This window comes from Dryobates pubescens, chromosome 3, assembly GCF_014839835.1.
Source record: "Dryobates pubescens isolate bDryPub1 chromosome 3, bDryPub1.pri, whole genome shotgun sequence".
Classification (NCBI taxonomy): domain Eukaryota; kingdom Metazoa; phylum Chordata; class Aves; order Piciformes; family Picidae; genus Dryobates; species Dryobates pubescens.
The window spans coordinates 40790272-40811726 of NC_071614.1; the positions used below are offsets into that span (position 1 = coordinate 40790272).

At 50.3% G+C, this 21455-nt stretch overlaps 1 protein-coding gene across 2 annotated transcripts; it reads right to left on the reverse strand.

Annotated features, from left to right (window-relative positions):
• Nucleotides 1-511: 511 nt before the first annotated feature.
• BCL2L11 (BCL2 like 11) lies at nt 512-11053 on the reverse strand. 2 transcript variants are annotated; one of them, XM_054180018.1, is made up of 4 exons: nt 10963-11053; nt 10360-10738; nt 4937-5049; nt 512-1269 (listed from the first exon to the last, which is right to left on the reverse strand). In XM_054180018.1, exons 2-4 carry the CDS (start codon nt 10727-10729, stop codon nt 1180-1182), a joined length of 573 nt encoding a protein of 190 aa, XP_054035993.1. In that variant the 5' UTR covers nt 10730-10738; nt 10963-11053; the 3' UTR covers nt 512-1179. The 2 variants fall into 2 exon arrangements, with proteins under 2 accessions (XP_054035993.1, XP_054035992.1); XM_054180017.1 differs by lacking the exon at nt 512-1269 and having other exon boundaries at nt 4777-5049.
• Between the last annotated feature and the right edge of the window lie 10402 nt (nt 11054-21455).

Genomic DNA, 21455 nt, shown 5'->3' on the forward strand with positions numbered 1-21455 from the left:
CGTCAGGCCTTCAAAGGAGGGAAGAAGGGCAGTTTCAGAGGAGATGTGGCAGTCAGACCCCACATGGCAAGTCCCTGAGTGGATCCAGAGCAGGTAGTCATGCTTCAACACCTCTTCCAGCTGCATCCTCAACAGGTCTTCATGCTGCCAGTCCTGTCCCACTCATCCCTTTGTCCAAACATATAGGGATCCCAGGAGGAGGGGAAAACAAAAAAAAAAAAGAAAAAAAGAAAAAGACAAAACACCCAGCGCCTTAAAAACCCTCCTGGGGTCCACAGCAAGGTACAAGCCATGAGATAAAAGGATTCCTGAAGTTATGTAGCAGGGAGCCACTGTCTCCATGTGCAAAGCTGCGGTGCGCTGGGAACTGTTTCTACCTGCCTCCGAGAGCATTTTATTGCTGAATTACTCAGTCACCCACATCATACATTATATTAGACAATACATAAGCATTTTCACATGCTTTAGAGAAAGAATTAAAAAAAAATAATAATAATAAAAAAAAAAAAGGCAACCTGGTGGATTGTTTTTGGTTTGGTTGGGTGGCTGTGATATATTCAACCGTGGGAGTCTTGACAGAGAAGTCTTGGAATTCAGAGTGTAAAAAATATATATGTATTTTTTTTAAAACAAAAATTAAAATCCATCAGCAGGAGGTTTGCATGATGCAGAGGAAGGTGAGTTTGGGGTAGCATTAAGTATTTACAGGCAAAAGAAGTGCTGGTTTAAATCCCTCTGCCATCCTTCCATCATCGCCTGGGAGGTGAAGGGAGAGTGGAGGGCTCCAGGAAATCTCTGTGAGGCAAACAAAGGCAGCTCTACTCATCAGCTGGCTCAGGCTTTCTTCTTCCCTGCTGCAGGATTTATCCCAGATGAGCCAACAGCCTTCCAGAAACACAACTGAAAAAAATCATTCCCTTACTGTTGAGTATTTTTTTCTCTGAGACTCATGGAAAAATTAAAAAATGTTTAAAATCAAAGAAGAGTTGAGAGAAACGCAGTAAACACCACTTGGACACAGCCCTGCTTTGGAGAGTCCCAGCAGGTCGGTGTGGGATTCCACCCTCATCTCACAGCCCCCACTGCAAGCCCTGGGAAAGGGGCAGGTCGGTCTGTCTGTCCTCCCCAGGCTTTCCCAATGGGTAAACAAGTCCTGATGCCCTGGGATGCACCTGGCACTCAATGCATCCTCCAGATGAGGCGGATGATGTAACGCAGAAGGCGCAAAATGATGATCTGGGGGTGTCCCACCTGGTTATCCAAGAAGCCCTAAACAAACAGGAGAAAAGAATAAAAGAACAACAATCAATACAGTTGACTGTTTTCAGCATGAAGCCCCACACACCATGCAGTGCCACGAAGGCATTGCAGAGGTGTGAAGAGGTTTAGGAAAATGAAGACAAACCCCACGACCTTTCATGCCTTCCTTCAACAAGAAGCTTTATGATACTCAAAGAGTTGAAGCTGCCTGCTCCCTGCCCCTGTACAAGGGGACAGGAGGCTTGTGATACTGCCAAAGGGTTTGGAACATGGCACAAGAGCAGTCTGGGGAGTTAAAAACCTGTGAGAAGGCCAAAAGGGTAACATTAAAAATTTAAGTTAGGGATTAAAATTACTAATAAAATAAACATCCCTCAGCAGAGAGAGCATAAGCAGGTCCCTGGATTTGAGCTCAGACTAATCCAGGTATTAACACCTCCTCATTCACAGAAACACAGCACCAAACACCCCTCCCTGGGGCAAGGGAACACAACAGTGTAGGAGAAAAAGGAACACCAACCTGGAATCTTCATCTTAAAGTCTTTTCGTCTATGGTGAAAGAGCAGCCCAGGTCTTTCCCTCTCTATCCCATCCCAAAGCAACTCAGACTATATTTAGCACAGCAAAATCATGCCTGTACATGCCCCAGAGAGAGAAATTACACTGCTTACAGCAATATGCAGAGTACCTTCTTCGCTACAGGGGTGTAAGGCAGGCATGTCCTGCAGTGGGCAGCTGTTGCCACAGAGAGACAATGGCCAAGAACCCTCCTGTTGGGTACCCCAACCTCCCAAGTGAAGGCATCTGTGCACCCCAGAGCACAAGTGGGACTGCCTATCCAGGAGCTGCCCCACAGCAGCATGATGCTAAAGCCCACTACAGTGCCTGACAGCCAGTGCAGCAGAGAGCAAGGAAAAACCCCAGCGGGCTTAGAGATGAAGGCCAAAATTGAAGTTCCTTCAATAAAGAACTATAACATTGAAACAGGGAGCTGAAACGAGGCATTTTCCACCTCTGCTTGGGTATGGGCAGTCGAGCTCATGGCATGTGTCAGCAGCCAAATGATGCACCCTCTGCCAGCAAAAGCCTGAGTAAGGAGTTGGCCTTCCTAGCCAGAAGGTCCTGTGGCCATGTCCACTAGCTGTATGCGTGAGCTTTGTCAGAGCAGAAGGGCGAGATGGCGAGTTGGCAGATTCCCTGTTACCTTGGTCAAGAGACATCCCCCAGGGGATGATGCAGAGGGTGCACTGATGAGGAACGTGATGGGGAACGTGTGGCCCCAACCCATCTGACAACTCCAACCTGCCTGGCAAGTGCTACTTTGGCAAGGCTCACAGTTCCCCATTTCTAACCTTGTGCTTAAAGGGCAAACCTCAGAGAGTGGTAGAGCCAAGCAGTGCTGTCCGGCAGAATCTTACCCATTTCTCCTGCCAAAGGGCTCTGCCAAGACCACTCATTCTCCAGAGCAGCCAGACCACTTGCAGAAGGGAACAAAACCACCTTTCCATGAAGCAACAACCACTAATTTTACATCAGCTGCTTAAATCAACATCCTCCTTTACATGCACAACTAGGTGCAAATGAAGCCAGGTATAAAGTGGGTTTTTTAGGGTCATGCATGACAGCCTCTGCTTGTGTCACATAGCAAGCAGGACATAGTCACAGAATCATAGATTTGTTTTGGTTGGAAAAGAGCTTCAAGATCTTCAAGTCCAACTGTTAACACAATACTGCCAGATCACTACTATACCATGTCCCTCAGCACCACATCTACTCAGCTTTTCAATCCTTCCAGGAATGGGGACTCCACCACTTCCCTCAGAAGCTTGCTCCGGGGCTTGACAACTCTTTCGTGGAAGAAATTGTTCCTCACATCCAAGGTAAAACTCCCCTGGTGCAACTTGAGGCTGTTTCCTTTTGTCCTGTCACTTAGACGTTGGGAAAACAGACTGACCCTCAGCTTGCTGCAGGGTCTGTTCAGGGACTAGTAGAGAGTGTGGTCACTGTTCTTCTCTGAACAGTTCTTTGATCCTCTGTTTCAGTTCTCTTCCCGGTTGGAAGCTTGGCTGTGGCACTGGTAATCTTCCTCAGCCCCCTCATTAAATTCACCCCATCTTAAACACCAGGCAGCATGGACCATGATCTTCTAACATGGGTTTGGAACTGGTTTTCCAGCATGTGAAGTCCCACATGGGGCAGCACCAAGGGAGCTGGTCCCCAAGAGATAACGTGGCAAAATCATCCCAGCTCATCACAAACCTCTTCACAGAATGTGCTCAAAGGACTCGTGCCTGCTCTTGAAGGTTAACACACTGCTCCAAGAGCCACCAAGAAGGGTCAGCATGGCACTCAGCACTTCTGCCATCCCTTCTGAGTCAGCTCACTGCTACCAAGCACCTTCTGCTTTCTGAATGCCAGTAAGATCTGTTTAGTTCCCACCTTTCATTGAAACATGTCCCTTGAAACAAAACCACCAAACAAACAAAAGATATTTTGCATCATGAGGGATCAGCATGGATGGGGGAGGTCAAAAGTATGTACCAGGTACATGTTGGGATAAAACAGCTTATCTCCAGCACATTGCAGGTCAGGAAAACCACTGCTTGGAAAGAACACAGCCAATGGAGAAGTCTCCAGCAAGGTGAAGTAGAAGGAGCTGGACCACAGCAACCTGGTAACCTGCTCACAGGCATCCACCACACAAACCCTGGGAGCGGGTGAGGAAATACGCTGCAGGAGTGACTCACAAGCTGGGGAAGACGGATTAAGGATCTAGCCAGTCAGCATTTCATCGCTGATGTTGCCACCTAACATGCTTCTGACTCTTCTTCCCACAGACAAGTGCAAGGGCAAGTTGATGGACCAGAAACCACATGCACAAGCATGCAGCTATCGATAACAATGAGCAGGCAAGTTACTGGCTAACGTTGCTCCTCTGAAAAGTGTTACTTCATCTCTCTGTGTTGGTTTGGGGTGTTTTGTTGTTTTGGCTGTTTTTTTGCACTAGAGTCATCCATTTTTCTTGCAACATTCAAAGGTGAGAGAGTTTACAGCCGTGTAAGTACACAGGTTTCAAAACACTGCTGAGAGATTCTTTGTAAGAAAAATAAGTTATCAGACCAAGACTATCCCTGTTTCTTATTTGTGACTAGCTTTCATGCATGTGATCCTCAGCAGCAGGGATCTAGGAGGTAAGCACAGAAACCTGCTGCATTCTCTTCCCTAAAAACAACAATGCCAGAACCCAGCTGCTGCCAGGTGTTGCTTGCAGAGTGGCTTTTCCCAACTCCACCCAAATAATACCAAACACACCCAAACTTTCCCTAGCTCTTAACTTTTAGGAGTTTCCTCCTCACTATTCTCAGGTCCTGTCCCAAACTTGATTGGTCCTGCGTGCTATGAAGGACACTCTGAACTTTGCAAACAAAAGCCTCAAGTGCCAGATTAAAGGTTATTTTTAATGGATATAATGATGCTGCAGCAGCAGACAACTCATCGGTGGCACATCCCCTGCATCCAGGCCAGCACAACCACCCGTGCGCATCTTTTTCTGTCTGTGTCTGAGCGAACGAAACACTCACTGCAGAACTAGTTTCCAGAGATGATTAAGCTTTTCCCTTTTAGAGGCCACACATAAAAGAAATGGAAAGTAACAAAAAAGAAAGATGAAAGTTACCCTTCTTGGACAATAGGAGGCATTGAACTCGTCACCGATGCGCCGCAGCTCCTGTGCGATCCAGATTTCGGGCTGTATGTCTTCTGCGGCAGAGGGAGATGGCCACCGGGAAGCTGCATGGAACAAAACCAGAGCATGAGGAAGAGGTGAATGACAAAAAAGATAAATCTGACCTGAAACTTGGCATTAGTCAATGGACTACTACTACTTTTTGTAGTGTTATTACCCCTGGCTTTTAAGCTTTGTTACAGTTCTAGGAGTTGTGCATGTTTCAAGTTGCTGGAGCCTGCATATGGTATGCACTGCAAACAGGACTCCTTGTATCAAATGTGTATCACAGGAGAGGGTTTTATTCCTTACTTTGTATTATTATGCTTCTAGTTTTTCTCCCCCTGCCCCCCCAACAGGCTTCCCTGCAGAGCATCTTTGGTGCATTCAAGCTTTAGTCCCCTCCTGGAAAGCCAAGATGCCACTGTCCAGTTTGTTTCCTTACCAAGGTTTCATCTTTCCCCTCTTTTCAAATTACTTCCTTTCCTTGCAGGCACCACAGCAGCTCCTCCTCTAACCCTAAAAACCCTCTGTCTGGGGGAGTTTCAGCTGATTCTCACATTTCTTCTCCAAACAGTTCTGAAGTTGCCCCCAAGAAGACAAGGAAAACACTTGGGTTTGTCATACTAAGAAGCAAGCCACAGTTGGATTTGGGTGCTGAGAAACCACGTTTCCAGCTAAAAGAGCCTTCCAACAATGGGAGAGAATTCATTTGAAGGATGCTTCTCAAATGGGAGTTCCCCTCTCAAACAGCATCTTCCAGCACTACAGCAGAAGATAAATCCAAAGCAAGAAAATGGTGCTGGTCTGCAAGAGGGGAAAAAAGAACTCATGTATCAATTATACTGTACTACACAAATATTTTGGTCTCCATTTTAAGGCATTGTTAAAAGTCACTCTGCAGCTCCCTGAACAGCCAGGGAAGAAAGGAGCAAGCTATCACTTGGGCAGGACCACATGTACTACCTGCTCCACCTCTTCTCCCTCCCACAAACTCCAGGGCAAGGTCTGCACAAGAATCACAGCCTTAAGGAAAAAATAAAATGGAAACAAAACAACTCCAAATAACAAAACAAAACAAAACCCCCAAAAAAACCACACCACCAACCAAGAGACCAACCCCAAACTACCGCACAAAACAAAACACAGCATTTTGGCACAGCAGCTTAGAAGGAATCACAAGGGAACAGAACTTGCTTCCAATCTCAAAATATTCAAAGGATTAGTGGGGCAGTTTGAAAAAAAAAAAAAAAAAGGCCAACCCACAACCTAAAACATAACAAAACAAACAAACAGGAATTTAAATACAAGTCTGGCTCCAACCCGACTGGAAAATGCATTTCCAAGCCAAACTAGCGCTGCTTGGCTCAAGGATCTGTTTTGTTTTCACGCTGTGGTAGTGCAGGAGCAGTACCCGCTGCTCGCCTGGGGACGGCCCAGGCGTATTTATTTTCCTTGCTGGTGAATGAAAAGCGGCACAGCCCTCGCGATACTCCACCCTGGGAAGACAAACAGGATCTCAGCCGGGGCGGGGAGACCATCCCTCTGCCTTCACTACAGCCAGACCTGGGCCGCCCTTCTGAGCAAGAGCTAAGCTAGGAATGAAAATGAGGGAGACGGGACCAAACCATGCAAGAATAATTGGCGACGGAAGGCAAACTTTGTGGGTGAGTGCTACTGCTCCCTTCTCCATCTTATCCTCCCCTGTCCCGGCACAGCACCCCGAGAGTTCATCCGTTTAAGAGATGGAGGCTGGGGTTGGTGGCTGAGAGCGAAATCAGGCTGAGGTTTTCAGAAAAGACTTTCTGTGGCACTGCTGAACAGCAGCCTCGAAAAGGTCCAGTCATAACTGGCCCCAAAATCAGTCAAAGGTGCTCTTGGGGTGGGGGATGGGGTGGGGAGGGGGATGGGCAATCGTAGTGCAAGATGTCTGCTGTGAAGATGAGGACAAACCAAGAGGCCACCAACACCCCTGGGATATCTTGCTCTAGCCCATGGGATGCTCCACCCAGAGACCAGCACAGTTACACTGTGGTTGTGCTTAGAGGGAGAAAAGGAAAAAAGAAACAAACCAACCCACGCCAAACTGCACCTACATCCCCAGAGTTTGGTCATCCAAAGCCCCTGCAGAGAACGGTTTCAGAACAACCACAATGAAGCTCAGGGAGAAAACTGAAGCAGCTTGAAAATGAGAGCAACAGAAACACTACCACCAGCTTCTTAGCTCAAGATTTACTCCTTAAATTCACCTATTACCCCCAGATGATTTCCTTCACAGGCAACAAGACATTCATGTAGCTTCTCTTCTCTCTTCCACAGTACAGGGAAACACACCAGGATCACAACAGCACAAAAACCCATTTACAGAGTACCTCCACAAGCCTACTCCAAATACACCCCAAAAACCCACATGCAAACTCTGCACCCCTGTGCCCTTAAACAGAGCTGCTCTTGGAATAAAAACAGCTGCAAAAGAAAATTGTCAGCCAAAGCCTTGAACTGTCAAAGAGTCACACAGCCCCACCAAAGGGTGGGTTTAGGGCTTGGGAGACTTTATGGTGGGGCAGGACCACCACCCCTGCCACACTCTTCTGCAAAAAACAAGCTTCTGTTACCTTCTAGCACAGCTCCATAAACTTGTAACACTCCTCTCCCATTTATCCCCAAAAGCATCTTCCTGTATATGAGAGTTATCCTTCCCATCTCCCATCCAAGAACCTCCCCTTGCTGCCTTCATCTAATTTCCCCACAAAATACAGTTTTGAAGGCAGCCAGGTATAATCCCTCACAGTCAGAGAAGCAAGACACCTCAAAGCACTACTTCCCACTACCTCCCATGCCAGCACCAACTCTTCTTCCAGCAATTAGCTCTCACACACAACCAAAGGAATCCCATAATTCCCTAGGGCTGCTTCCACCTTCCATGTCTGGCAGACTCAGGTCATCATCACTGAAAACGTTGGGGAAGATGTCAGGATAGACAGCTTCACAGCAGACCATGAGCTTGGTTCACTCCACCAAGCCTTGGAAAGAGTCTGGAGGGAGAGGCTAAGAGCACCTATCACACACAAACGGCTCTTGCTTCCAGGAAACACCTGTTTATTATTATTATTATTATTAAAGGTCACTGCTTATGCTTCCTAGAGCAGCTCCCCATCTCTCAGCCCACAGTCAGCACGACAGATAAAAATCAGCACATAAAACCCACAACAAAACATTATACCCTTTGCTTCCTTGCAGAGGGACTGACCCATTTCCGCGCGGGAAAACTCAATGGCACGTATCCGGTGGGACACTGCCAAGGCAAGGGGATCAAGGATGTGGTGTGCAGTGCAAAGCCCTTTCTCAAGGCAAGCTGCAAGGCACAGCCTGGTGGCTGTACTCGCTGACCAGGGATAAAACAGCTCTGGCAGAGCCAGGCTGCCAGCTTAACCCTGCTTGAGAGGAGCCAAGCATCCCATTTAAACAGCTCAAATATTTTCCCTTTGCTTATAGTTGTTTAAGATGATGCCCCTTGCAACAACAACAGAGCAAAGGCCCCAGTAAAACCAGCAACTCAACAGCTTCCTGATAGTGATGAAAAAGGAGCAGCTCAGAAAAATGATTCTTCCTGGAGTGCTGAAGAGAGGGGGAAAAAAAATTTTAAAGTGTAACCACTGGTCTGCTGAGGAACTCCACATCCTTGTGCCTGGCTGGGCCACGTGTGTTTGGCTTGTGAAACCTGCATTAAGTTGTAATTACTGTAATAAGGTCAGAAAATCTTTCCTAAGGGCATATAACAGTAAGCCCTCTACAGCTGTAACCACAGCCATTAACCGGGGGAGCAAAAACCTCAAACAACAACAACAACAAAATGACGACGTTCTGGTCCTGTAAAGCCTGGAGCTGGTGTTTGTTATCCCCCGAGGAGCACTACCGCCTCGGTACCCCGTTCCTACCTTCCTCTTTTCACCTGGTGAAACTTAAAAGGTTTCCTCTAATTAAAGAGAATTAATTAGAAGAGGAGCAAGGCTGGATGGCTCAAGCAGCTCTAACAGGCATGTTTTCCCCACCACTAGAGGCTTCCAACCAAACCTTACCTGGTAAAGTCACTCGTAAACACATGCCCGCCCATCACCACGCTGCTTTGAAGCTGGTTCTGCCTAAGCAGGCAGGAGTTGTGTGACCCCAGCGCCTGTGACACCACGCGGCTCACGGAGGAAGAAACAGGAGCCAAAAAAAAAAGCAAGCCGAACACACACACACCCCCCAAAAAAAAACCCACCCAACACAAAAAAACCCCACACCACACAACACGAACAAGAGGCCACTCACCTCACACAAACCCTGGCAAAAAAGTGGCTCGTAAAGCCTGGCGTGAAGCTAGCCCTCACTAGGAAACCGATTAAATAACTTTGTTCCCTCCTCCACAAGGAGGGACTGACCCATCCCGGAAAAGAATAAAAACAGCAAGAAAAAAAAAGTGCTGGATGAGTGGATGTTCCCCAGCAGTACAGCGCTCAGGGAGGCTGGACAGTTTGCAGAAATCCCACACCCCTGGCTGCCCAGGCTTGCGTCCAAAGTAGCCAGGTCAATCCAAACCAGCCCTAAACTAGTCAGGTCACCCCAAACTGGCCAGCTCACCCACCACCAGTCCCAAACTCACCAGGCTGCCCCAAATCATCTGTGTCACCTTGAATGAGGGGGGCTATTAATGTCCAGCCCCAAAGCAGGTTGCTTCAAACTGACAGGTCACCTCCAATCGGCCAGGTTACCCCAAACCAGCCCTGAACTCACCAGGTCACTCTGAAGCAGCCAAGTTGCCCCAAACAGGACAGGCTGCCCCAAATCAGCCAGGTTGCCTGTGTCCAGCACTAAAGTGGCTGGGTCACCTGCCAAGAGCCCTAAATCATCCCAGTTACCCCATATCACCCAGGCTGCCCATTGCCAGCCCTCCGGATGCCCCACAGCTTGCCCTGGCAGAGGCTCAAGGCTCTGGCAGGCCATTTCGCAACCACCCTACAGGTATTGCAGGCGCTGGGGCAAGGCTGCATCGGGTAAGGGTGCAGCATGAGTGCTGCTCCAGCATAGCAGCAGGGTGCTCGACCACAGCCCAGCGTCCCAAAAACAAGACCAATGGGATGAAGGAGGTCTCATTGCAGGTGTGCAGTGTTCATAAAAAGTTGCATTTCCAGGAAAAGCAAACACGGTGGGGAGTGGAAAGGGGTGCTGCCAAGCACGGGATGAGGATGGGAACTCCGCGGGCTGGTTTTGGGCACTCTGAGCGGTGTGCAGCCCAGACGGAGGATGTAAAGCATCGACAGGAGTGTGGGAAGTTGTTTTCATGCACTCCGAGTTGCATGGCTTCCCCGTCCCACGTCCACCCAAAACCTTACCCATGGCGCTGAGGCAGTGGCTGAGAGCCTGGCAGGGCGGGCTTGGGGTCTGAGTGGCCTTGTCGCAGCTGAGGGGCGCAGGGCTTCGCTCGGCGTCGAAGGAGAAATACCCGCTGGAGGAGCGCGACAGCAGCGGCGACCTCCGCACAAAGATGAAAAGGGGCGAGCGGGTGGCGAAGGGCCCGGGGCTGGCGGGTGGGCCCCGCGATGGAGGCCCCGCCGTGGCGGTAGCGGAGGAGCCGGGCAGGGCGGCGGGAGCCCCGGGACGCAGCTGCTGCGCGGCCGGGCCCGGTCCCTCCACCGCCGCCGGCAGCCTCCCGCCCTCACCGGCGTCGCGTTGAGCCTTGACCTCGGGGGGTTGCTTGGCCATCGGGGCTGCCTGCGGGGCGGGGGGAGCAGCACGGCGTGAGAAGCGGAGGAACCGCCGCCGCCTGCCCCGTGCTGGCCCCTCCCGCCCCCCCCAGCCCGGCCCCATTGTTCTGCCGAAAGTGCTGAGGCGGCAGCTCAGCGCAGCTCAGCTCCGTTCCGCGCCGCCCCGCGTCCCGCCTCAACCCCCCGCCCCCGCCCGCTCCCTCTCCTCTCCCCTCTCCGATCCCCGCTCACGGTGCTCTCCCCCCCGGCTCCGGCGGAGCTGGGCGCCCAACCACGGGGCTGGCGCCGGTGTGCACAGCAGCGGGCCTGCCCCGGGTCCGCCACCGCCTCTGCCGCCGGCCCCGCCCCGTGTTTACAGCGTCCGCCCGGACCGCCCCGACCCGCAGGGACCGGCCCACCGACAGACCGCCCGCCCTCCGCCGGTATGGGTCGTCCGGCTTACCGAGCGGTCTCCCGCCCTCCGCGGGCACGGTGCGGCTCATCGCTTCCTGCTCCGACGACCGGCCGCCCCACCGGGCTGCTCACGCACCCCTCCGCGCATCCCCCGATGCTCCGTGCTCACGCCTTCACACACCCCTCTGCCACTCACCCCCCCTCCTTGCGCGCTACACACACTCTTACACCCGTCCTTGGGCTCTGTACTCATGCCCTAACACGCCCCCTCGCACTGTACATCCACCTTCACATACCTCACCTTGTGCTGTGCACTGATGCCCTCATACCTCTCGCTCTGTGCACTCACACCCTTCCACACCCCTCCTTCAACCCACCACACACACTCATACACAAACGCCTCTGACACTGTTCACTTGCACCTTCACGTACCCCCTTTGCACTGTGCACTCACATCCTTACACCACGTGTATGCCCCTTACACTCTCCTAAGTGTGCTGCTTGTATTGTTCACACACACACTGCACATGCCCGTACACAGCCCCATGCACATGCTGCTGCCACCACCACAACCACCACCTGTTCTCCACCTCTGTGCCAGGCTGTGGGTGCTCAGTGCTCCTTACAGTGCTCTCACGGCAGAAAAAGGCCTGTGGTCCCAGCAATCACTGTCACCCAGAAGCACCCAGTTTTACCATAGAAGAGAAAAACAAAACAAAATAAAACAAAACAAAACCCCAGCAGCCTCCTCTACAATGTTTTGCATGAACAATCACAATATCATTTTGTGGTGAAAAACTCAACCCTGTACCCTGGCAGCCAGGACCTGCCAACCACAGCTTCCTCTGGCCCCAGCACCCACATCAGGGGGCAAGACAGGGGACAAAGCTCTGAAGTTTCTTCCTTCTGAGGGTTGCCAAGCCCCACAACAGGCTGCACAGGGCAGTGCTAGAGTCACCATCCCTGGAGGGGTTGAAAAGACATGTAGCTGTGGACTGAGCTTTGCCAAAAGAGCAGATGCTGGAGTGGAACATAGACCCCCCCACCCCATCCCAGCCATGAGCAGGTAGTGACACTTCATCAGCCCCAAGCCTAGGGGACTGTTGTCTCCAGCCAATGCCTCACTTTTCAGTGCCTCACTCTAGATACTGTGCAAATGTTCACTTGTGTGCAAAGCTTGAGAACAGCAGCCCATGCCTGCGCTGACATCCAGCCCTTGCATGAGCTCAGCGCTGAGAATGACCTGGGAGTGCTGGTAGACAAGCAGTTCACCATGAGCCAGCAAGCATCAATGTGCCCTCCTGGCCAAGAAGGCCAATGGTCTTCTTGGATGAATGAAGAAGTGCATGGCCAGCAGGTTGAGGGTGATTCTTCTCCCCTTCTGTTGTAGTGAAAGCACATTAGGAATACTGGATGTAGGATTCCATCCCTTATGCTGTACCATTTATGTCACACTTAAATCAATACTGTTTTTTCTTGTCCCTCAACACATATGCATCCACATGGATAGTAGTCCTCTGGTCCATGAGACATTTCTCCAAAAAGTTCATCGAATCCATTTAGTTCAAACACGTGGAACTCACATGTCAGACAGGTGAAGTTTGGTACAGCAGGATGACGTATTATGTATCTGGAGCTTGCTGCCAATGTACCTACTGCAGTCCATGTTTATGATCTGTGGTGTTCTTCTGCTGTATTACCCCATACAATGATGTCACCAATACATTGCAAATGGTCAGGAGATCCACCCTTTTTTAGTGTAGACTGAATCAGTCCATGGTAAATGGTAGGTCTGGACACCTGGGGCAATAATTCCAGGTGTACTGGACACCCCTTCCTGTGAAAGCAAACTGACATATTCGGCTGCTTTTAGATTTGCACTGAAGTTCTAACATGTCACTCTCATTGGTGAGACAGTTTTATTTAGGCCATAATAGTCTACTGTCATTCTCCACTCTCCATTAGTCTTCTGTACTGGCCAAATAAGACTGATAAAAGGTGAGTGTGTCTTGCTGATCACTTATTGACTGACCAGTTGATGGATCAGCTTCTGGATGGGGATCGGGGAGTCTTGATTCATGCAGTATTGCTCGTGGTGTACTGTTGTGGTAGCATCTTTTGTTCCTCAACCCTCAGTGGCCTCACAATAGAAGAGTTCTCTGATAATCCAGGCAAGGTAGACAGCTGTTTCATTTCCTCCATCTCTACTGCTGCTATACCAAATGCTCACTGATACCCCTTTGTGTCCTTGAATCACAGAATGATAGGGGTTGGAAGGGGCCTCCAGAGATCACTGAGTACAACCCCCCTGCCAAAGCAGGAACATTCTGGGCAAGCTGCACAGGAACACATCCAGATGGGTTTTGAAGGTCACCAGAGAAGAAGACTCCACAACCTGTCTGGGCAGCCTGTTTCAGTGTTCCATCACCACCACAGGAAAGAAATGCACAAGAGGAATGCATGGGGCATCTGGGCTAACCACAACAGGGTGCTTTTGCCACTTGTATTGAGTCAGACTTACTTCAGCTTCCACTGCAACCAGTTCCTAGGATCCCCAGGTCCCTCTGAAAGTGGATTCTGTCCCTCTGAAGTTTTATGGTATTGAGGTGAATTGCGCACAGGTGTCCACCAAAGCCTTGTATCCCTGTGGTTCTGATGTGCCAGGCCATTGAACCCACACAGTCCAATAAACTCTGTTGTCATTCTCCTCCATCTGTCTGGAGGCCTGGCCTCACTTACTCTGAACAGGGTGCTCATCATCCACAAGCCTGTCCAGGGCCTGACAATCCTTTTGGCACCTTTTCAACCTCTCCAGGGACAGTGACTCCTCCACTGCCCTGTGCAGCCTGATGCAGAGCTTGGCAACCCTCAGGAGGAAGAAACTTCAGAACTTTGTCCCCTGTCTTGCTCCCTGATGCGGGTGCTGGGGCTAGAGGAAGCTGTGGTTGGCAGCTCCTGGCTGCCAGGGCGCGCATTTGAGTCTGTCACCACAAAATGATATTGTGATTGTTTATGCAAAACGTATCACAGAGGAGGCAGATGGGGTTGGTGTGTTTTTTTTCTTTTTCCTTCCATGGTACAGTTAGGTGCTGCTGGGTGACAGTGAGTGCAAGGGGCTGCATGGAAGGGCTAAAAGGTAAAATTATCACAAAACAGGAGGCTTTCCAGGGAAAGAAAGTGCTGTTCCAGTTTCCACTGGGCAGCCTCCTAGATGGCATAAATGGGCTTCACACTCATGTCTTGTAAACATTTTCTTGTGTCTTCCCCATGGTCATAGAGGAGACACCACTTGGTGTCTTGTGGTGTGCATTGTCTTTCCTGAATAGACCTCACAGGAGAACATTCTCTCCTGATGGTTGAGAATCTCATCGGTACAGGTGGGAGCAGAACCTATCCTTCATCCAGGACATTATTTTGTACATCCTGGCAAGCATGCCCATGAGTATCATATGTTTTTTTCAACAGCAGAGATGTCAGCCTGTGGGGAGGAAGAGAGATTATTGCATGTTGATGTAGTTGAGCACCCATGTCACCCAACATTTGTGCCTCGTTGTCTTTCCAGCTAAATAATGCTGATGTGTTGGCATACGATGGTGATGTGCATCACATGGGTCCAGTAACTCTGAGTTCATCTGAGTGAGTCATCCAGGTCAGCAAAAATTCAGCCTCAGCATAGCTAGTTCCCTTAGATTCTTAACACCATTCTCAGTGGTTATCCACTTGCCTGGCTAGTATACAATATCATCTCTAAAGGGATTCCTCTTCCTCATGCTCAGCAGGAGTCACCTTCAGAGAGAGAGGATGTGCCCCTTTCCCAAGACTCCCAGTCAGTACCCATTTCTCTTGCCATTGGTCCCCACTGCTTGGCTTCTCTACCCTCAAAGTCCAAACATCAGCTCCGCTTTCCCAGCATTTGAGCAACCACGTAACAACTTTCTCACCCTCATGATGGCTCCAACCTTTATGTATATCTTGCAACTCACTTAAGGATAGGGATTGAGTGGTCACCTCTGATTCTTCTGCCTCTGATGTTTCCTGCAGAACCCCCCTTTTCTGTGCATTTCATTTGCCTACAGATGTGACTAATATTGGCACTTTGTGAGTCCTTAAGTCAGCCACATCACCCTTCACCAGAGGCTGAATAGCTGCAGTGTTTGCTGTGGGGGCTGAGACGGCTTCAGTACCCTTTGCAGGGGGTCCTGCAGATACACTCTGTCCACCTCTACATCAGAATGCCTGACATTATGAACAAGGTGGTGGAATTATCCCAAGGCTATAACAAAGTTTCTTTCTCCACTGTCATTTCATAGAGATCAGAAATCATTGTAACTAGGAAAGAATCGATAATTTCATAACTTAATGGCGAAGACCACCGCAGAGCTGCACCTCCAACCCTCCACCCAGAAACAATAAACCCCACAAAACCAAAACCCACCAGAAGTAAAGCTGCTAACAGCTTCAAAAGCAACTCTAGAAACAAATACCAGAGAATTACACCCAGCAACCACCCAATCCAGATCACAAACATAATGAATGCTTGTAAGAATCCAGTCCAATCCATTAAAACATCAACCATCCAAGACTCTCAAATTAAAGGTCTATGATTCTCCCAGGTGAGCTGTTTAGGTCAGGCCCCAAGTAAACACTGGGCACCAAATAAGCTGTCTATGTTTAGCCTGTATCTGGAGCTAAATGACAGCAATTTCTCTATCACTTAATGACCCCCCCATCAGCAGAGAAGGGGAACGAGGAAGATGAAAGGAGGCATACAGATCAAAATGAAAATGGATTAAATGAAACAACAAAACTAACACCAATGACAGTGTAAAATCTATAGAATTATACTCAGCCCAGTAAAGGTACAGCACACACTAAACAGGAAAGCACTCCTCAAGAGCAGAAGGAAGAAGAGCAGGGTCAAAGGAAGCCAAATCTGGAAGCTCAATCAGGAGACTCTCCTCTCTCCAGTAAATTTCCTCTTTATACTGAGCATGGTACAGATGGATTTGGGATACACCTAGCTTGGGTTATCTACCCTGGAGCTCCAAACTGCTATGGCTGGCCTGAGATCCTGTACCAGCAAAACCAGGACAATGTGTGTATGTGGGTTGAGCTTTGCCAATGGAGCAGATGCTGGGGTGTAACACAGGCCCCCCACCCTGCCCAGCATCCCCCCATCACAGCAATGAGCAGGCAGTGGCACTTCATCAGCCCTAAACCCAGGGGACAGTTGTCTTCAGACAACACCTCACTTTTCAATACCTTGCTCCAGTTACTGTGAAAATGTTGAATTGTGGGTGGAAGCTGACAACATCAGCTGGTGTCTGCTTTGATATCCAGCCCTTGTAAGAGATCAGTTCTGAGGTGAAGGACCTAGGAGTGCTGGCATGCAAGAAGTTCACCATCAGCAATGTGCCCTCGTGGCCAAAAAAGCCAATGGCCTCTTGGGGTGCATGAAGAAGAATATGGCCAGCATGTCAAGGGAATTTCTCCACCCACTCTACTCTGTCCTGGTGAGAGTATATCTGGAGTAATGGGTCCAGGTCTGGGCTCCTCAGTTCAAGAAAGATGGAACTACTGGGGGGAGCCCAGCAGAGGCTACATAGATGCTGGGGGACTGAAGCATCTCTGTGAGGAGGAAAGGCTGAGAGACCTGGGGGTGCTTAGTCTGGAGAAGAGCAGACTAGGAGAGGATCTTCTCAACGCTTATCAGTATCTAAAGTGCAGGTGGTCAAGAGTTTGGGGCCATACTCTTTATAGTAGTGCCCAAAAACAGGACAAGGAGCAAATGCCACAATCTGAAACTCAAGAGGTTCCATCTGAACATGAGAAAGAACTTTTCTGTGAGAATACTAGACCCCTGCCCCAGGCTGCTCAGAGAGGTGGGAGAGTCTCCTCTGGAGAGATTTCAAACCCAACTGAACATGATCCTGGGCAACCTGCTCTTTAGCAGGAGAGTTGGACTAGCTGGTCTCCAGAGGTCCTTTCCAGTCTCCCACCATGCTAGGATTCTGTGAGGCTATAAGCACTCTGGGGGTGTCTGATCTCCTCTACTGCAAGGAAGAGAATTTTATCAGGGACATGAAAATAAGCCCCAGCAAAACCCCAAGGAGCCCCAATGAAGCAGCCCAGCTGTGCTGGCTGAGATCTTGGTGAGCAGCCTGTGGTGCCTGGGGACATCTTGTCCCCCATCTGCCACTGTGAGGGTGTGCCTTTATCAGCCAAGTCTGGAGCTCCTCTGCCCTACCGTTGCCACTGGGGCCATCATCACCAAGATGAGCTGCAAACCTCCAGGGAACCAGCTCCAGTCCCCCCAGCCTCTACAAGGCTCATTAGCCCAAATGACTCCTCACCACTGACAACCCTGCATACTGCCCAAGTGCCCGGATGATGAATGTGCTGCTCCTGGCTTTCAGACTGATCCTACCTTCTGTGATGGATGCTGCTCCACCAGCTGGTGCTAGCACTGCTCTGTCTCCATTCATTTCTCTAGATGGGCTGCAAAACTGGTTCAGGAATAGCTAGAAAGGTGGTCCCAGCTCCCAAAACCTTGCATTTGCTTCACAAACTGTCCCGGGAGGCCCCAGGGGGTACTCAATAACTTCTTTACCTCAGTCTTCACTGCAAGGGCCTCTAGCCACACTCCTGATGTTATGGAAGGCAATGCCAGGGACGGGGAGGAAGAACTGCCCATCATAAGAGAAGATCAGGTTCATGATCACCTGAAGAACCTGAAAGTGTTCAAGTCCATGGGACCTGAGGGGATACACCCACGGGTACTGAGAGAACTGGCAGATGAGGTTGCTAAACCCCTCTCTATTCTATTCCAAAAGTCATGGCAGTCTGGGGAAGTCCCCACAGACTGGAAAAGGGAAACATTACCCCATTTTCAAAAAGGGTAAGAAGGAGGAACCAGGAAACTACAGGCCTGTCAGTCTCACCTCTGTGCCCGGGAAGATCATGGAGCAGATCCTCCTGGAGGCACTACTGACTCAGAAGAATAGTGAGGAGGTGATTTGGAACACTCAGCATAGCTTCACCAAGGGCAAATCCTGCCAGACCTGGTGGCCTTCTCTGAACAGGGGACAAAATTAATAGATGAGGGACGAGCAACTGATGTCATTTGCCTGGACCTGAGCAAAGCCTTCGACACTGTCCTGCACCACATCTTGGTCTCCAAACTGGTGAAACATGGGTTTGATGGGTGGACCACTAGAGGGATAAAGAACTGGCTTGATGGCCACACCCAAAGAGTGGCTGTCAATGGGTCCATGTCCCAGTGGAGGCCAGTGAAAAGTGGAGTCCCTCAGGGATCAGTCCTGGGACCAGTCTTGTTCAACATCTTTGTGGGTGCCATGGACAGTGGCATTGGGTGCACCCTCAGCAAGTCTGCTGATGACACCAAGCTGTGTGGTGCAGCAGACACGCTGGAGGGAAGGGATGCCATCCAGAGGGAACTTGACAGGCTGGAGAGGTGGGCACAAGCCAACCTCATGAGGTTCAACAAGACCAAGTGCGGGGTCCTGCATCTGGGTCGAGGCAATCCCAGGCACAAATCCAGGCTGGGCAGTGACTGGCTGGAAAGCAGCCCTGAGGAGAGAGACTTGGGGTTGCTGGTGGAGAAGCTCAACAGGAGCTCTCAATGTGCACATGCAGCCCGTAAAGCCAATCAGATCCTGGGCTGCATCAAGAGAAGTGTGGCCAGCAGGTCAAGGGAGGTGATTCTCCCCCTCTACTCAGCTCTGGTGAGACCCTACCTGGAGTACTGCGTCCAGTTCTGGAGCGCCTGTTATAAGAGGGATATGGATGTGCTGGAAGGTGTCCAGAGAAGGGCCACGAGGATGATCAGAGGGCTGGAGCACCTCTGCTATGAGGACAGACTGAAAGAGTTGGGGCTGTTCAGTCTGGAGAAGAGAAGGCTCTGATGTGACCTAATTGTGACCTTCCAGTATCTGAAGGGGGCCTACAAGAAGGCTGGGGAGGGATTTCCCAGGATATCAGGCAGTGATAGGATTAGGGGGAATGGAATGAAGCTGGAGGTGGGGAGATTCAGGCTGGAGGTGAGGAGGAAGTTCTTCCCCATGAGAGGGGTGAAGCCCTGGAATGGGTTGTCCAGGGAGGTGGTTGGGGCGTCATCCCTGGAGGTGTTTAAGACCAGGCTGGATGAGGCTCTGGCCAGCCTGATCTAGTGTGGGGTGTCCCTGGCCATGGCAGGGGGGTTGGAACTAGATGATCCTTGTGGTCCCTTCCAACCCTGACTGATACTATGATACTAATCAGCCCCCCATACAGATGCACACGTATCTGATGTGCAAGGGTCTGGGGTGGTCCAACTTGTTGATTCTGACCACTGATGGATCTTCCCTATCCATTTCCCAGCAGCTGCCCTAGATTCAGCAGCTCAGTTCCCATCCCCTCTGAGCAGCTCCAAAGGGAGGAGAAGGAAAAGAAAATGTGCAGGGAAAAAAAAAATAAAGGAAATTAATTAAGAAAATATATTAGGGGAAAAAAGGCAGGGACCAGCAACAGAAGGGAAAGGTTTGAGAGTCCTTTCCATCAGTTTGGCAGCACTGTTACCTTTCTATATTGGGGTTCCACCAGCAAGGCAGAAAAATCAGGCTTGTGCCTCCTTCCCCAGCCTCCAACAGCAGTACCCACAGTGCTGCAAGGGACCACCTGCTTCCTGAGCATTCCCCCTTGGATCTGGGAACCACCCTGGGGTGTCACCCCTTTTCTGGGGACAGCAGAGCATCCTGGGGCCTTCAGAACTGTGGCAGTGGTTGGGGGGGGTGGTTATTGGGAAAGGCACTAGGGCTGCCAGGGGGCATGGGGCTGGTGGGCAGATGCTGTGTCTATTTTCTCCTCCTTGTTCATTTTGGTTTCTGTGTAGGTGGCTCATGTGAACAGAAAGGTGATGGGGAAAGTGCTGAGTGAGAACAGCCTGTCCTTTCAAACACCTAAATTTAAGCCAGAGATTTTAGTGCCTTTGCAGGGCTCACGTAAGCCCACAACTATCTGGAGAGCTGCAACTGCCACCAGCTTCACCCCTTCTTTCCCTGAGTGCATTTTCCCCCCATGATTCACAGCCCCAGCCTCCTAGAACAAATACGTTTCGACTCTGTCCCCATTCCTATTGTTATGAACCATCTCAGAGGTATTTGCACCAAAGCCATGTCCCAAAGGTCATCTAAGTTTCATCAGCCTGGCACTGCACTCATCAGTGGACATGGATGGAGAGAAGCAGAGTTTGCAAATCTCTCATCATGCTGCTGCCTTCTTCCCTGCATCCCCCAACTCCTCATGGATGTCAGGTCAGAGATGCCACATCTCAGCCTTTATCCCATGGCACTAAGGAATGCTAACAGCCAATTAGCAAAGCTCCCACCAGCATCCACTTCTCAGAGATGCTGCCAGCCCTCAGATGCTTGGCTTCCAGACAGAAATGAGGAGGGAGGAATTAGAGGGGAGGTGGAGAGGGATGAATAATGAGGTTGGTGGAGATCCTGTGGACCCTGGAAGCATTCCACTGGGAAGTGTGTGGGGAGGAGGGTTGGAGGAAAGACCCCTGACACTGCCAGTGAACTGAAAACCCCCAGTATTGCAGAGAAAAAAAAACCTCCTCCAGACCTGCCCTGGACAAGCATCTGCTCATCAAACCCGGTTTTAATTATAAAGCATGCCAATGGGAAAAAAAAAAAGGCAGCTTCATCTTCTTCTCCAATCCATTGTGATAAATGTTATTTCACTTGGTGCTGGCAGATAAAAATCAAGTTTAAGCCACATGCCTTAAATACAAGGCTTTATCTGAGCCAGGCTTGGAGCCTGACCTTTACCATGTTGCAGCACTACATTATCTGCTAAGCACAAGTGGCTTTCACTACCCAGAGCTGGCACAGCACCCAAGGTGCTTCCACGGTGGCACAAGGAAGAAAGAAAAGCAAGGAGAGGAAATTTTCCTGTCCAGAGGGGCTCAGGAATGGAGGGGTTGCAACAAATGTGGGTTACAGCAGCCTACACTGGGGCAGGCAGGTGGGCACAGATGTATTGAGAGCAGCCCTGGAGCATACACCAAGCTGCCGCTGGGCTAGGACACCTGCAGGTGATATCACCAGTGCCTAAAGAACACAAAACGTTACCCACTCCGACCTCTCCCACCCAGACAGGGATGTTGCTATTCTCCCACCCACAGACATGGTGATGGACCAAAGGGCATTCCCTCGGCAACAGCAGCAGCTCTTGGAGGCTGCAGTGACTGGGAATGGTCCTGCTGTGACCTGAGTGATCCTTGGGCCAGGACATACCCCCAGGGGATGTTGCTTGGATTCACCGTG